This window comes from Ranitomeya imitator, chromosome 2 (assembly GCF_032444005.1).
Source record: "Ranitomeya imitator isolate aRanImi1 chromosome 2, aRanImi1.pri, whole genome shotgun sequence".
NCBI classification, from domain to species: domain Eukaryota; kingdom Metazoa; phylum Chordata; class Amphibia; order Anura; family Dendrobatidae; genus Ranitomeya; species Ranitomeya imitator.
This window is the reverse complement of record NC_091283.1, coordinates 586,807,291-586,825,587: the sequence shown is the minus strand read 5'-3', so window position 1 is coordinate 586,825,587 and position 18,297 is coordinate 586,807,291. Positions and strand designations below refer to the sequence as shown.

General features: G+C 43.5%; 1 protein-coding gene across 1 annotated transcript in view; it reads left to right on the top strand.

The window, feature by feature from the left end:
- Positions 1-18,297, top strand: part of SRC (SRC proto-oncogene, non-receptor tyrosine kinase) — a 52,619-nt gene that overhangs the window by 12,759 nt on the left and 21,563 nt on the right. Inside the window, exons 2-3 of the mRNA XM_069752285.1 lie at positions 12,681-12,918; positions 17,880-17,979. Of these exons, the coding sequence (XP_069608386.1) occupies positions 12,681-12,918; positions 17,880-17,979 (338 nt within the window). The remainder of the gene's footprint in view (positions 1-12,680; positions 12,919-17,879; positions 17,980-18,297) is intronic.

Here is an 18,297-nt window from a genome sequence, read left to right as displayed (position 1 = left end):
GCCCTGGATACGTCTGTGTGGTGGCTCTTGAGACAATAACTCCAGCATCAGGCCACTCCTTGTGAATCTCCCCCAATTTTTGAATGGCATTTTCTTAATCCTTTCAAGACTGCGGTTATCCTGGTTGCTTGTGCACCTTTTTCTACCTCAGTTTTTCCTTCCACTCCACTTTCCATTAATATGCTTGGATACAGCACTCTGTGAACAGCCAGCTTCTTTAGCAATGACCTTTTATGGCTTACCCTCCTTGTGGAGTGTGCCAGTGACTGCCTTCTGGACATCTGTCAAGTCAGCAGCAGTCTTTCCCATGATTGAGGAGCCTACTGAAACACACTAAGGGACCTTTTTAAACGTTTAGGAAGCCTTTGCAGTTATTTTGTTAATTCAAATTTACTGAGATAATGACTTTTAGGTTTTCATTGGCTGTAAGCCATAATCATCAACATTAACAGAAATAAACACCTGAAATAGATCACTGTTTGTAATGACTCTATATAATTTCACTTTTTTTTGTATTGAAGTACTGATATAAATTAACTTTTTGATGATGGTCTAATTTGTGAGAAGCACCTGTATATCATTTTTTTTCTTCTTTTGGTGCTTTACACAATAAAAACTATTTTATAGAAGAAAAAAAAGTTTTTGCATTGCTATATTCTGAGAGCTATTACTTTTTTTTTCCCACTGATGGAACTGTATGGTGGGGGATAATGTTGAGTTGTAGTCAGACCCCGTGGTCTACATAGTGTAGAATAAAATAAGGTGAATGTAATATTTTTTAACACCTAATCCCCCTGAAGCTATTGTCCCCTGTAAATAAGCAAAAAATAAACACCTGTCCGAAGTTGAAAGAATCCAGAGTGTCCCACGCCGTAATCCATCTGTGCGACATTTGCTGGAGAGAATGACTTGTTGCAGTGAGAGCGGACCCATGAACTGCGCTGACCTTCGTGATATCACAGTTCACCGTGAGATTGTTTTCGAGTTCACGGTGTAGTAAAATGAATGGTGTCATTCAAAATTCATTCAGTGCTGCACTGACACAAGCCCCTTAGAGCGTGTTCTGGGCATTGTCCAAGGGGCTTCCTGTAGTCACCGGATGTCGTCCGACCTCTGATAACCATGACAATGATCGGGCGCCTGCGATGACATCATGGGGGCGCTGATTGGAGGGGAGAAGGAGCCTCCCTCTCTCTCGCTGCCTTCTAAATATTGTGATCGATATAGCATGGTAATGGCTCACTAAGGCTACGTTCACATTTGCGTTCTGCCGGGCTGCATCGGGCACAGCCGCGGCGACGCATGCGCCCCTATATTGAACATGGGGGCGCATGGACATGCGTTTGCATGCGTTTTGCGATGCATGCGTCTTTTTTGCCGCAAGCGTTAGGGCACAGAGGACGCAGCAAGATGCATTTTTTTTGCGTCCAAAATCCGGCAAAAAAAGGACGCATGTGTCGCAAAACTATGCGTTTTGCATGCGTTCTTGTTTGCGTTGTGCGTTGCGTCACCGACGCAGCCCCGCACAACGCAAATGTGAACGTAGCCTAACACTGCTGTATAACAAGGCCAGGTGCTATGCAGTGTTTTATCGGATAGCATTCAGCCCAATGTTCTATGATGCAGAGGAGATCAGCGATTTCTCTCCCCCCTCCCCCCCCCATATGCTGAATCGGCATGAGAAAATAATTGCAGCATGCTGTGTGTGCATCCAATAATCGCATCACACTCTCCCATGCAAGTCTATGGGTGCGTGTGAAACATCGGACTGCGCTAAGATGTCATCCCAGTGCAGTCCAACATTTGTGGTTGTTGGCAATGGAAAAGATGGAGAAATTTCTGTCTCCATCTCCTCCGCACCAGTACTGCGATGCTCTCATGCGACAAATTCGAAGCCCAGTGCAATAAAACTCAGCTCAAACTCTGACAAAGTGTGATCTGAGTGTCATTAGCATAATAGGCCGGATTCACTTCCTTGAGAGGATATAACGCCATTCTGAGCGAGCCTTAAAACTGACACACTGACCAAACTCTGACACTGACTAAAAACAATGATGACACTCGGACCACTTAATTTTCTTTGCGTAAAAGAATAATCACTGACATTTGAATAAGCTCTTGCGCACTTCTTCAGCTTCCATCTCACAGGCAGCCCTTTATACACCTCTTGAGTGAATTTGAACTCCAATTGGGAGTCACATATTTTCATCCAACATCAACCTGACCTCACAAATGCTAAGAAGTTCACACTGACATTTTCCAAAGTCTAACCAGAAGAAGAAGTGGTGGAGGCTGTTATACCTGCAAATGGGGCTGAACTTAAATGGGTTATCCACTACTTTAACCCTTTCTTAAATGCTGTAGTCACCTCAAGTAAAATAAAACTCACATTTACCTTGGACAAAACTTGTACATGAGAGATATGAGCATAACAACAAAGTAGTGGCAGCTGATTAGCTCGTGTGCTCACGTGATATTGCCGTCAGTGGTCACGAATGGGCTGCTACGTTCATGCCTCTTCTGGAAGTTTAAGTTTTGTCCAACAATAGTGTTGTCTTGCCTCCAGAGCATATTTTAAATTAAAGGTGAGATGTAGTAACTGACTGTCTGCCCTTTCGATCGCGCTTCAAAGCTGTTTGTGATTCCAACAGTACAGCAGAGTTGTGCAGAGTCCCATTACAAACACATCTGCAGCTCTTCTCTCCTAATGCCGTTAGCTCTGCTGCAGAGCTGTGCATGATTACAAGTGCGGGCTCATTCAGACGTTGTTGTTTTTTTTTTTTTGTCATACAACGATCTCTGTTTATGGATGCTACTTGTACCTATGATAGTCTATGGGATAGCTCACATGTCTGATTCACCCTGCCCTCTTCGGACTGAGTGTTCCACACGAGCAGAAGCCTGTCTGTTTTTCATGGATTGTTTGATAAAGGCTTCAGAAACTGCCATCAATTTTTTTTTTCTCCCATCTGAAGAAAACTGATGATTCTTTGAGCATGCGCTCTAAAAACTGACACATTGACCAAACGCTGACATTTTGACAAAAAAAAACGGGTCAAACTCGGATTGTGTTATGCATATGAGAAAAATTACTGACATCTGAATGAGTCTTTCCACTTTTTCAGCTTCCTTATCACAGGCAGCCAGTGTGCATAAATGTGATCATGTGGCGACTAGACTTGTGCGACCTCACTCAATACAAGTAAATTGAGCAAGACTGACATATCTAGTTGGAATGTGTCAGAAAGTGTGCAAACAGCATAACTTGTGGTCACATGGCGGCACGCTCCAAGCACCAGACCATCCTGACAGCGCGCAGTGTGCATGCTGTGAGAATTCACAAGCCTGCAGTCATATAGTAACTGCAGACTTGAGCCCCAAGCCAGGACCACCCCTTTAACAGTCCATTTGCATACTATGTAAGACTTGGCTCTCTATAGAATAAGACATTGAATCTGTTCTCCTGACTGATTTCCCTTTAAAGCTAGGGATTATCAATGAACTGCTTCTTGATCACCCATGGACTATAAACGTCCGGGTTGAAAGTCTTTATACTCTGTAGTCAAGTTATTAAACGCCATTGCGGGAGCGGAGAGATAGCTGTCACACAGCCAGACTCCTCATAGAGAAGGCAGAGATGGTTTATTACCATCTGTCTTCCCGGTATATACAGTAATGGGAAGCGCTAACGATGCTTTCTCGTCTGGACCGAGTGATCTTCTGATTGCTGCTGTATGGAGGGAGTAGGTGCTGCTGGATCCTAGGTGACATAGCTTACTGACTGCGTAGCACAGCTGACTGAAGGAGTTAATCAGCCGCACTCAAGTGGATGCAAAGTGAAACATTTAATTCTTGTATGGAAAAATCACACCACAAATAAAGTAATGTCAAATTGGTGAATGACAATACGTTAAGCAGCGAGTAACGTTTCGACCTAGTCCTGGTCTTTTTCAAACATCGCCAAACTTAACCGTAGGCTGGAGAATATAATTGTTGCTCCTGGATTCTCAGGCAGGGGGAGAGCTGGGCTATGGGTCCCGGTTGCCAAACGAGGCTGTCCTGCAGTGTGTCCTAGCACACCTGACTAACATATCAGTCCCAGTTACTTTTTTTTTTATCTGATTTTTCCCTGTATTTAATTAAATGTAAGACCCCCCCCTCCCCCCCCCCCCCACAAAAGTTTTTATGACCTTGAGGAAGGAGCACAATATGTGAAATAAATGAAAAATAAAATAAAGAGCAAGAAACAATAAATACTTTTAAAAAGTTGCTGCTTCTCTAAATCAGTTACTAGTTCTACTTGTACTGAAAAAGTATATTTTAGTGGGCCTTTTGTGGTCATAAAGTGAAAGGAAAAAAAACATGTATCTCCTCTATTTTTCCACCAATACCACCTGAAATCGTAAAAAATAAAATAAAATAACATAAAAAATTAGGTCCTATGTATCCCGAAAAGATTAAAAGAAATTGTTTTGAATATCTGAGCGTGACAACGTTTTATATCCTTTCTACACCACGTGTAACATCCATGTCCCACCTGGTTGCCTTCATGTCATTTTGATCCACATTGGAACTTTCATAGCCGCCCGTTGGTTACGTAACGTTGGGTGGCCACACGGAATGTATACGGGCTTAGGCACGTCCCTTTAACGGCAGGTATTATTGGCCCAACCACGGGTCTCATGACCTGATCTCCATATTCATATGTAAGGCCTGTCACCTTTAGGGTCTGGGCGTGTGAATTGCAGACGGTGACTCTAGCCTTTATTGGGCAGTGTGCCGTTTATGGCAGGTTTGTATATGAATCGACGTCTGGGTTCTCTTCCTTTTTCCCGCAGACTTTTTTTATGTGTGGTTTACAGTTGCAGAAATGATACCGTTTTTTTTTTTCCTCTAATCTATACAACAAATTTCATGTTGTAAAATACTGTGACAATCTGGTTTATGACAGCCACAAAATGGACTTAAAATTCCCAAGGTTGCCTTCCACCAGCTACTTTTTCTTAGTGATTGCCAAATTAACCAAGTCTACGCAAGTTTGTGAGTTTTCGGACCCATGTTCCAGATGTGACTGCAGTCTGTGCACTGTACGGTGTACGCATGCTGTCAGCCATTTGGCATAGTTCTGACCATCAGGCTTGTTTCCGCGTGCTGCAGTTTTTTTCCACGCTCCTCGTAGACTTTCCTCAGACTTTTATCGGTCTATATGCTGTACACATATATAGATATGGAGAACAAGCTGATCATTGTTCAAGTCTCTAAGGCCTCTTTCACACTTCCGTCTTTCTTTTTCCGTCACAATCCGTTGTTTTATGGGAAAAAAAACAAAAAAAACGGATCCAGCAAATGTTTCTGCTGGATGCGTGTTTTTCTCATAGACTTGTATTAGTGACGGATTGCCTTCCGTTTCATCCATCGTGCACTGGATCCGTCGTAAAATTGCTGTCCATCGGGCGGGTACAACGCACAGAACGTTTTTTCTGTACGTCGGAAGCTCAGCGACGGATCCTGCGCTGTCCGTTGTTGGCTATAATGGAAGCCTGTGGACGCAGGATCCACCGCTGACTGTCAAAACACAGGAACCAGCGACGGATGCTGTCTTTTGAAACAGAGCATGTGCGGAAGAATTTTATACACAGCATACACAACGTGTGCACATAGCCTTGACTGATCTGTAAAAAAAACAAAAAAAAAACGGACCCAGTGCATCAGTTTTTTTACAATCTGCACAGGATCCGTCTTTTCAACATTTTGACAGATTGTGACTGTTTGTAAAAAAACAGAAGTGTGAAAGAGGCCTAAGTTCTTGACGCTCCATGCCTTATACACTGTATGCAGAATTATTAGGCAAGTTGTATTTTGATCACATGATACTTTTTATACATGTTGTCCTACTCCAAGCTGTTCAGGCTTGAGAGCCAACTACCAATTAAGTAAATCATGTGATGTGCATCTCTGCAATGAGGAGGGTGTTTTCTAATTACATCAAAACCCTATATAAGGTGTGCCTAATTAGTAGACCACTTCCTTTCTTTTGGCAAAATGGGTAAGAAGAGAGATTTGACGGGCTCTGAAAAGTCCAAAATTGTGAGATATCTTGCAGAGGGATGCAGCAGTCTTGAAATTGCCAAACTTTTGAAGTGTGATCACCGAACAACCAAGCGTTTCATGGCAAATAGCCGACAGGGTCGCAAGAAGCGTGTTGGGCAAAAAAGGCACAAAATAAATGCCCATGAATTGAGGAAAATCAAGTGTGCAGCTGCCGAGATGCCATTTGCCACCAGTTTTGTCATATTTCAGAGCTGCAACGTTACTGGAGTAACAAAAAGCACAAGGTGTGCAGTACTCAGGGACATGGCCAAGGTAGGGAAGGCTGAAAAACTACTACCTTTGAACAAGAAACATAAAACGTCAAGACTAGGCCAAGAAATATCTTAAGACTGACTTTTCAAAGGTTTCATGGACTGATGAAATGAGAGTGACTCTTGATGGGCCAAAGGTTGGATCAGTAAATGGCAGAGAGCTCCACTCCGACTCAGATGCCAGCAAGGTTGAGGTGGAGTACTGGTTTTGCTGGTATCATCAAAGATGAACTTGTGGGACCTTTTCGGGTTGAGGATGGAGTGAAGCTCAACTCCCAGACCTACTGCCAGTTTCTGGAAGACAACTTCTTCAAGCAGTGGTACAGGAAGAAGTTGGTATCGTTCAAGAAAAACATGATTTTCATGCAGGACAATGCTCCAACACATGCCTCCAACTACTCCACAGCGTGGCTGGCCAGTAAAGGTCTCAAAGAAGAAAAAGTAATGGCATGACCCCCTTGTTCACCTGATCTGAACCCCATAGAGAACCTGTGGTCCCTCATAAAAGGTGAGATCTACAGGGAGGGAAAACAGTACACCTCTCGGAACAGTGTCTGGGAGGCTGTGGTGGCTGCTGCACGCAATGTTGATCATAAACAGATCAAGCAACTGACAGAATCAATGGATGGAAGGCTGTTAGTGTCATCATAAAGAAAGGTGGCTATATTGGTCACTAATTTTGGTTTTTTTTTGCATGTCAGAAATGTTTATTTCTAAATTTTGTGCAGTCATTTTGGTTTAACCGGGGGAAAATAAACAAGTGAGATGGGAATATATTTGGTTTTTATTAAGTTGCCTAATAATTCTGCACAGTAATAGTTACCTACACAAACAGATATCCTCCTAAGATAGCCAAATCTAAAAAAAAAAACACTCCAACTTCCAAAAATATTAAGCTTTGATATTTAGATGTCTTTTGGATTGATTGAGAACATAGTTGTTGATCAATAATAAAAATAATCCTCTAAAATACAACTTGCCTAATAATTCTGCACACAGTGTACTTCTTAGGGTATGTGTCCACGTTCAGGATTGCATCAGGATTTGGTCAGTATTTTACCTCAGTATGTGTAAGCCAAAACCAGGAGTGGAACAATTAGAGGAAAAGTATAATAGAAACATATGCTCCACTTCTGTATTTATCACCCACTCCTGGTTTTGGCTTACAAATACTGACATAAAATCCTGACCAAATCCTGATGCAATCCTGAATGTGGACACATACCCTAATACGGTCGTTTTCTCTGCTTATGGAGTGTTGTGATCAGAAGGAAGCGGTATGGAAACTGATGACCATGTGCTGCTGAGGATCGTTTAGGGGAATTTACTCAACTGCGGTATATAAAAAGTCAGGTGATTTCTACTTCCTTGTATCATCAAAAAGCAGAATTCTTCAAGTTGTACGCACTAAATTCTAAGGGTATGTGTATATGATGTCTTTTAGTTGTCGGCATAGCTGTTGACTATGCAGAATATTGATAGTGTTTTCCTGAACTATTATTTTTTTTTTTTATACGGCTGTGTAGATGAACTATTGAACAGCATCGAAACTGACTCATGAATGGATTGGCCACTTGTTAGCTGCTTCAGAGCTTTCAATGCCTGAAGATGTTAAAAGAAGGACAAAAAAGACAGAACATGTCTTTAACTTTTTTCAAACTTTTTTGGGGGTGGATTTCGGGTGCAATCAGCCTGAAAAAGATGCCACGTGCACACACCCTAAGGGTACTTTCACACTAGCGTTTTTTTAAATCCGTCACAATGCGTCGTTTTGCAGAAAAAATGCATCCTGCAAAAGTGCTTGCAGGATGCGTTTTTTCCCCATAGACTTCTATTGACGACGCATTTGCGACGGATTGCCACACTTCGCATCCATCTTGCGACGGATGCGTCGTGCTTTGGCGGACCGTCGGGAGAAAAAAACGCTACATGTAACTTTTTTTTCTCCTGACGGACCGCGAACTCCGCCCCCACCTCCCCGCACCTTGCGTCGTTTTGCAGAAAAAATGCATCCTGCAAAAGTGCTTGCAGGATGCGTTTTTTCCCCATAGACTTCTATTGACGACGCATTTGCGACGGATTGCCACACTTCGCATCCGTCTTGCGACGGATGCGTCGTGCTTTGGCGGACCGTCGGGAGAAAAAAACGCTACATGTAACTTTTTTCTCCTGACGGACCGCGAACTCCGCCCCCACCTCCCCGCACCTTACAATGGGGCAGCGGATGCGGCGGAAAAATGCATCCGCTGCACCCATTGTGCAATGCAGCAAACGCTAGCGTCGGAATCTCTCCCCGACGCATTGCGACGGGGAGATTCCGACGCTACTGTGAAAGAAGCCTTAGGATGAAACTCTGTCCATGTGCGGCAGCCAGTAGCCATATGATTGTGTCTCATAACTCTGTGGCTTTTGGCTCCACACTGGCAATAATTTGTGAACAAGCATACATATGAATGCTCATTCTTGATCACTGATCCATGTAAACATGCCTCTGATTAGCTGACGTACAAACAAAATAATCCTGAGTGATCTTTTTAATGACAATGTCCCCATATACCGTAGTTTATTTTGACTTGTGTCAAAGGGCCTTAAACAAGCCCCCATCAACTTGTAGATGGCACAAATAGCATTGCATTATGGGCAGAAATCTGTCTATATACATGACTGTCATGTTCCTTGTCTGCACAGGTGGGACCACTTTTACATTGTTAGCCGGGTAGGAGTCTGTAATCGAAAGGAGTGATTTTTATAAAGAAACCTGCTCCGATTACCCCCTCTGTTTCTGTCTCCTAGTATTAATTGTGGGGCTGATGGAGGGAACTGGTCATACTGATGCAGAACAACACGTGTCGCATTCTATTCTAGTAGGGGCTCTGCTGTGTGCGAGCGTATCCTCACTGGTAGGGAGAAAATGTCCGATGCATCACCGCTCTTCGTAGTTCAGCCCCATAGATCCCAGTCTGGCAAATGCAGTAGTTTTAAGAGTTCTGTGATGATGCGCGAGGAGCTGATATTAGGGTTAATTTCAGCATTATGCATGTGACGGAAAGGGATTGTGTATTGACATGCCAACACCTCTGTGTGACAAAGAGTAGTGTCACTGGGTGAGGATGAATCACTGCTGCCTTTAGAAGGATTCCTTATATTGCTGAGGAAATGCACTTCTGTCCTGGGGAGTCCTCATGTACAGTGAGGCTGTCTATACACCGATCCACCTGCAGGGGGTTTGTATGTTATCGACACTTTTGTGAGGGTTTCCTCCAACACTGCAAAGGACATTCTGATGGGGGAATATAGATTGTGAGCCCCTATGGGAACAGCCGTGACGTCTGTAAAGCGCTGCCGAATATAATGCTGCTATATAAGCAAAGCATACTAAATAGTATGGCAGATAAGAGATGAAAATCTAAGGATAGGGGATAATTTACTGACTGCTAGAACCCACAGTGATTCTGAGTGGGGATGTGCAGAGCTTTGTCTGAATGGAAGGGTGGTTGATCATTCACACCTCGCTTCCTTCATGGTCTACAGCAGGGGTGTCAAACTGCATTCCTCGAGGGCCGCAAACCATGCGTGTTTTCAAGATTTCCTTAGCATTGCACAAGGTGCTGCAATCATTATGTGTGTAGGTGATTAAATTATCACCTGTGCAGTACAAGGAAATCCTGAAAACATGACCTGGTTGCAGCCCTCGAGGAATGCAGGTTTGACACCCCTGCACTACAGGACAACATGCTCACACACCTCACCTCATTCATGGTCTACAGCAGGGGTCCCCAACTCCAGTCCTCAAGGCCCACCAACATGTCATGTTTTCAGGATTTCCTTAGTCTTGCCCAGGTAATAATTGCATCACCTGTGCAATGCAAAGGAAATCCTGAAAACATGACCTGTTGGTGGGCCTTGAGGACTGGAGTTGGGGACCCCTGGTCTACAGGACATGCTCACACACCTCACCTCATTCATGGTCTACAGGACGACAACATGCTCACACACCTCACCTCATTCATGGTCTACAGGACGACAACATGCTCACACACCTCACCTCATTCATGGTCTACAGGAAGACAACATGCTCACACACCTCACCTCATTCATGGTCTACAGGACGACAACATGCTCACACACCTCACCTCATTCATGGTCTACAGGACGACAACATGCTCACACACCTCACCTCATTCATGGTCTACAGGAAGACAACATGCTCACACACCTCACCTCATTCATGGTCTACAGGACGACAACATGCTCACACACCTCACCTCATTCACGATCTACAGGACGGCAACATGCTCACACACCTCACTTCATTCATGGTCTACAGGACAAGTGGGTTGGGTATTTGTTTTCATGACATCGCATCCACTCTGTTTGACCTGTTATCAGAAAAATAAATAATAGTGGACAATCCTTTTTAAGAATAAGAAGAATAAGGTCATGAGCAGCTTCAGTATCCTGAGGGACTATTTAAAGAACCCCCATCAATCCATGTTTGACTTGTTGACCACCATCTAAGGCCCCATTCAAACATCCGTACGTGTGATCTGTATCTTTCACATTCATCTTAATACGTTACTATTATAGTCCCGTGAAGCTATTCCCCTCCGAGTTATGTCAGGTTTTGTTCTCTGGCCCGAATCACTTTCACACATTCAAGTATATGGGTCTGTGAAAAAGAAAAGAAAACGGACAGCATATATTATATTCTTGATTAGAGGCTGATGATAAATGCCGACATTTTGACCAAACATTGATCAAAAACATTATTAAACTTGGTGAGCTTTTCAAAACAAGCAGACATCTGAATGATGCAGAAGTAATGGCACCAGGTTACTGGGCTGATCAGCTGCCTGCTTCCAGCCATTATTTTCAGCCATTGATAGAGCCACAAGAGGTGAATATAGAAGACTTGCTGTATGACGTGTGCAAAAGAGTAGAGACCGGTAAATGTTTTTTGTATGGAGGGTCTCTAAGCCAGGCTCTAATATAAAAGTTACTCTATTGCCAAATACCCCGCGGAAAACTCTAGTCCAGTAGGGAACACACTGACCGATGCGTTCCTGTCGCCTCCCGTAGCAGAGGTGTTATTTCCCCATTTTTCAGCATTAAAGCTGCAGTGTGCTAATTCTGGAACTGTGCTGTCTGCTTCCTCGCTGCAGTTATCACATGTGTCAGGCTTTCCGACTGCTGCCAAATTTAGCAAGGTGGCTGGTGTACTAGTGGAATATTGGAAGGCTTCCATAGCGGCCGGTATGGATGGATGTTTGGATTGAAAACCGTTTGCCTCCAGTTTCAGTAACACCCATTACATGATGACTGAATTATGTGTGAGTACTGCACCCCACAGCGTCTCCTGGAGTCACGGAGGCAGCAGCGAGACCGTACCTGTTTGGAATGTTATTCATGTTGGTGTCATTCCTCAGACCCATATACCGTAACCTGTGCGAATGTGATATCTCGCGCTTGTACTTATTATGTCAGCCTATTTTATATGAAAATGTTTCTATTTTTGTAATCGTCAACTTCCCCATTTCTGTGGTTTTCTTAGTAACCGCTAAATAGTTTCTGATTGCCTGTGATCTAACAGACCAGTAATAGGAAGTTAGGTGTCCACGGCACTGCTGGGGCTTGTAGTGTTATTGGTCATCACTGATGCGGATGGATGATGGCATGGTTGATCAGGCACGACTAGCTGGTACAGTCGTCACATTAGATTTGCTTCAGTGTGTCTCCACAGGGACAGGAACTGATGTGATTGAATAAATCAATTCTTTAATTCTGTATAGTGGATTTCTTTATGCCCTCTGTGGTGTTACCCTTGATCTCTCCCAGACGTCTTCTTTCACTCTTGCCGTTCCTTCTTGCGTTAGTTATCAATCAATAACTCACTGTTCATCGCTATTCTGCTTGCTAATCACGTCCATTTTACCACCTGTTGTTCCTTCATTCCTCCTCTCACCCTTCTCCTTCCCATGCCAACCTCCCCCCCCCTTTTTTTTTTTTTTTTTCTTCTTTCTTCCTCTGGTTTTGCCTTCACAGCACATTCCAAGACTTTCAATTAACTCTCCCCCCACATCCACATTTCTGCTTTATGATGGGTGGGAGGGAGAGGATCACAGCATGTTCACCAGATGGGTCATGACCTCATTTAGGGGTATCATAGACACCCAACTACATTAATTGTATTTCAATCAAGAAAATTAACCTCCTGTCTCCTGGGCTGGCAGATCTCCTCTGCCTGCACCTGACGCATTCTTGGGTATTTTGTAGTACCTCGTCATAATACTTACATACTACTCTTTGTTCATGTAACAGATGGGCGGTACTAAAAGTAAACCACGAGAAGGTGGGCCACGGAGCCGCAGTCTGGATATTGCCGAAGGATCGCATACACCTTTCCCCTCTCTCTCAGCTTCTCAGACTCCCAGCAAGAGCCTTGACTCGCATCGTCCTTCGAACCAACCTTTTGGGGGCAACTGTGATCTTACACCATTTGGAGGGGTCAACTTTTCAGACTCCATTACTTCACCCCAAAGAACTGGACCATTATCAGGTGCGTACATGGGATTTATCATGAAATAATGGCAACACAAGGAGTACCATATCTGGAGATCCTCCATTATGTGATGACGCGTGTATGACTATTTCTGTCTACTGAGTAATATTCTGTGGCTTCCTTTTATATTGGGAATAAAGGGGGTTCTCTGTTTTGGTTGCCCCTACATGGAGTCTCTTCACAATAAATCAATGATAAAGTGTCATCGTACTGTGATGTCAAGTGAACAGTTTGATCCACAGAGAATCTTGACGATATGGGCCGACCTGGGGCACTAAGCTGATCAGCGGCTTGTTCATCAGCGGTCGTTAAGTGACCTGATTACACAGGCTGGCCAAGCTTCATATGCACACTGAGTGATCTGTAATAGGCTGCGATTGTTCTCGGCAGCTCTAGTCCTATTTACATAGGACAATGTGCTGCCAAGAATTATTATCTTTTGTGCAGCATAAAGGTCATTTCACCCGATGAATGAGCGTCTTGCTTATTCATTGGGTGTTTGGCTGTCTAGAACACTCATTCATGATAATCTTGCAGAGTAAAGCGCCTTAACGAGGACCTATCACCATTTCAAAAGTGCCCAGTTTCCCAGTTTATGCTATTATTTAAGTCTCCCTACTCTGTTAAAGGAGTTGTTCACTACTAGGACAACCCCTTCTTGATCAAAATGTTTGGCCCTGATAAAATAAGAGTATACTCCCCTCCCATGCCGGCGCCATTCCCTCAGTGTCAGCACTCGCTCTTCCCGGGACTCTCATGCGGTGTTGTGACACGTGACTGTCACACTGACTGCTGATTTGTGTGCAAATCGAACATGAAAAGCAAGCCAGCGATCAGCTGCAGCCCAGACTTCCGATTCATGATTGATTTGTCCAAAGTCGGGAATGTGACGCCGCTGCTGATTGGGAGCCAGTGTCACGTGTCAACACCGCACGAGAGCCCTGGAGAGAGCAACTATGGGAACAGCGTCAGCACGGGAGGGAAGTATAGGCTTTAGTATTTTATCGGGGCCAAGCGAGGGGTATGACAAGTTGTCCAAGTAGTGAACAGCTTCTTTAAGTATTTTTAATGAGGCTATAGACTGCAAACCTCTGAAATTTTAAAGGGGTTAGCTGGTTTCTAAAATGTAAAGCTTAATAGAGATGAGCGAATCCTTCTTGAATTTTACAAAGATCTACATTCTGGAGAATATGGATTTCTTGTAATTTGCTTCACGGGAATTCGGCGAAATGGAGACCTATTGTGTCCACAATTTTGCCAAACAGTACGAGCCGGCAAAAGGTTAAGAAGAAGAAAAAGCAACAAATAAAAAAAGCCATCCTCTCCTCACAGGTCACCTCTCTGTACGCCTCTGCTCCTTTCCCGGTCATCCATGCCTCTTGCATTGCATCTCTGACCCAGCGTTTACTCTAGGCCGGGGCTTCCGGCTGCGAGGAGTTGACTGCACATGCATCGGGGCCTACTTGTGGCAGGAAGCCCTGACCCAGAGTGAGCACTGAGCCGTAGATGAGGCGAGTGTAGGGGGGAGTATAAATTTTTGTTTATCATTTTGTTTTTATTATGCTCTGAGACTTGGAGAGACTCCAGAGGCACATTGCCTCTGTATTGTATAGAATAACTTCTCAGCTGATCGAATTTCATAGAAAAATCTGTGTGAACAAGTGACTTTGAATTTTGTCTTATCTGACTTGTCTCTACTTAATAGTACTAATAGAATTGTCCCCTACTTGATATTCCCTTTTTAACAGCTCAGGTCCAGGAGGTATGTTGTAGGTTTTATCTTGTAATGGACAGTGGAGGTGATAAAAGCTGTCGCCTTATAGTGGAAAACCCTTTTAATACAATTCATGAAAGGGAATCTGTCTGTAGGATGAACCCTCCTAAGCCGTCTCTGTGGACTTGTAGTTCATAGATAACAAGGTATCATTTTATCCAGCTTACTGTGATCTGATGTCTTATTGCAGAGAAATCTAGTTTTTCTTATATGTAAACTAGCTGTTCAGGGCTATGGGCCAAAACTGATCTATATGAGAATCTGCCGCAGAGATTATAAATAAAAGGGGGAGTTACCAGTGTGAGAGATGTAATGGTTACCAGTGTGAGAGATGTAATGGCCGCTCTCTGCTCTTCTGGTCTCAGTGCAGAGCTGTGTGTGATTATACCTGACACATTGGCAGGTTCCTCTCAGCTTCCATCTGACATGCACACAGGATTGCAGTATTGTTGCAATACAGCAGAGCTGCAGATGCTAACGTGTTTGTAAGAAGACCGTTCAGTTCTACTGTTCTCTATTAAATACATTGCACACTGTTGATGCCCCTTTTCATTTAAAGTGAACCTGTCCGCAGGATTTTGCTCAGTATACTACAGCCACTGTCAGGTTGGCAGTGTTACACTGATTAAAATGATACCTGGACTGACTAAGTCAGTCTTGTGGTTCTTGTGCAATCAGTGTTAGAAGTTTTCAGTTAATGAGATTCCCATGCCCTGGGGTGGAACTGTAGGCAGAGTCTTATCTTCCTGCTCTAAGCCAGAGAAACCAAGGAAAGACCTGCCCACAGGACACCCCGAAGCACAAACATTCTGTCTCTGATGAGGAGCATGTTTGTGCTTCGTGGTTGTCAGTGGGCTGGTCTTTCCTTGGTTTCTCTGACTTAGAGCAGGAACATAAGACTCTGCTTACAGTCCTGCTCCGAAGCACGGGCATATCATTAGCTGAAAACTTCTAACCCTGATTACACAAGAACCACACAACTGATTTCTTCACCTCTTCACCCCAGGTATCGTTTTGATCAGTGTAACATAAATCTGACTGACAGGTTCCCACTGATGGGACACTTCCTGTTTGGGCAGTAAAGGTCTTTGGGGAAAGCATATTTGATAAAGTACAACCCAAAAATGTAGTGTACTGTTTACAGTGCTTGAAACATATGAAATACCAGATGGATACAGAGGTTGTGAGGAGAAGGTAGTGTGTCCTGCTACTACATATCCTATAAGGCCTGTCTGCATGTCTGCACTACAGCCCTGGTCTGGTAATCAGCTGAGGGAAAGGGGAAACAAGTAGCCGATTATGGTGATTTAGTTGTAAATATGTACAAAGCGTCTATTAATGATTCACTGGTGTGTTATTTGCAATTCATTATGTCTCTAGGATAATCCCCTCCAAAACTGCCTGCATTACTGTTCAGGATCAGTACCACTATGAATAAGAGCAATTTTGTTAAATGTTTCAAATCACTAAAAGTTTGTTTATAAATATCCTCTTGCTTAAAGGGAACCTTTCCGTTTTTGGGGGTGTTTTTGTAAACTGTGGAGCTCCTCCAGTTAGTGCTGCTCCACTGATTCTGGAAGAGGTTTTCTTTTTTCTTCTGTGCCCCTCCATTCCAAAGTTTTGTCCACCCCTGAAAATACAAATGCATAATTTCCTTTCATCTGATTGGGCATATACCATACAATTCATACTGGCCAATCAAAACATTTCCACGCCCACATACTTTATGTGGTTTACACCCAGCTGGCACTTATTTTCAATGTTATAACGTTCACAACATGACACTTGGGGCTCCCTTTCACTTGCGAGATAAACGTCCGTGTCTTGCATGTGAAAACCAAGCTCTGGCGCCGGCACTTTGGCAGCTCCATGTATTACTATGCAGCCGCACTCTCCGCTCCCAAGTGCCGGCGCCATAGCTTGGTTTTCACATGCGGGACACGGATGTGTTTTTCGCAAATGGAAAGGAGCCCTTAAAAGGGTTGTCCACTGCTGACAGCCCCTTCTCAATTGGAGTGTTTGCTCAGTAAAATAAAAATACCTATGCTCCCCTCCCTTCCTGGCGCCGCTCCAGCGGTGTCTGCACTCGCGTCCCCAGGGCTCATTTACAGTCTCCCCTGGTGTAAGGAGGAGGTCTTTGATCACTGGGTGTTGACCATTACACCTAGGGACCCAGTTAGCTCTAAAACAATCTGACGCTGTCTCTGTTCAAAGATCGTCCAAACTGTGGCATGTCCCAGTATGAACACATCAATAATACAATACAATGAATAAGAAAGTATCCTTACTAAAACTAAGGAATGGTGGCTTGTGCGACTGTTGCGAATAGTGGGTTCACATCGTCTTACCCCCTTCCTGGATCCGCTCCCTTGGGGTCTTATAGCCTTGGCATCCATATTGAAGGTGTTTGTCTGTCTGCCTATCAATCCTTGTTGCTCCAGCAGTGACCCTCTAAATACAGAATACTTGGAAAGTAAATTTATTAGACCTATCAAAATACAATAAAAAGTCCTTGTAATGTATTTCGGGTTGATGGGGACTTAAATCTTCGCCAGGCATAGCGTGCATGCAAATATTAATAATTTAAATACAAATTTGGGGGGCTACAGTGTTCAGGGCACATACATCAGTGCTTTTCTAAATCTTGGTCGTGAAGGTGAGTACTGGATATTTTCATATATTTATTCTTCTCACGAAAACATCTAGCTGCAGCAGGAGCCTCCCCCCTCTATAGTGAGACACAAAAGTCACAAGACCGAACCCCCTTGGCTAAGCCCCCGCTCTTAGCTTATGTTGCTTAAAAATGAGACCAGTTAGTAGGAATAACTTCTGTATTCTCTGCAGATTTTCTAAGACTGTTGGGATTTTTTTGCTGTTTTCTTGTATCCTTTCTATTTTTTTTTTTCTTTTCAGTGTTCGTGTTCCTTTAACTGTATTTAAACCTGAATCTCCAGGTTTTTACTGGACTGAAGTTGGGCATAGGTGTAACAATAAAAGTTAGTGACCATCTTTAGAGAATCAATTGTATTATGTCCCAACCACTGGAATCTGCGCCATCGGTTGTATCTGGGTCATTTCTTGTACTAACGAGTTCTGTCGTTACTGACTTGTTTTGGTGGGGCTTATAAGCCAGGTATATTAAATTACTGTCTTTTCACACTCCATTCTCTTCTTCTCTCTGTAGGGGGCGTCACCACCTTTGTAGCCCTTTATGATTATGAGTCTCGGACAGAAACAGACTTATCTTTCAAGAAGGGGGACAGACTACAAATCGTCAACAACACGTGAGTGGATCATGTTTGGCCTCATTATTTAGAAGACCTCTAGACTACGCAGAGTGGCAGCATTAACATTTCTCTGGCTACTTTATATTTTTTCTTATATGCTTTTCATCCAGGTTCCAAAAATAATCAGCAACTTTCTTGTATTTTATCGTTAATAGTGTATTCTTCAGATAGTTCTGCCCTAATAATTGCTTGTCTGGCAATTCCCTAATATATTCGCTTCCCGTCCTCTTGCGGCAGGCTCGCTGATGCACTGATGAGCATGAGTTCTTATTTACCGCACAGCATATACTGCCTGTATGTTCCAAAAACTACAGA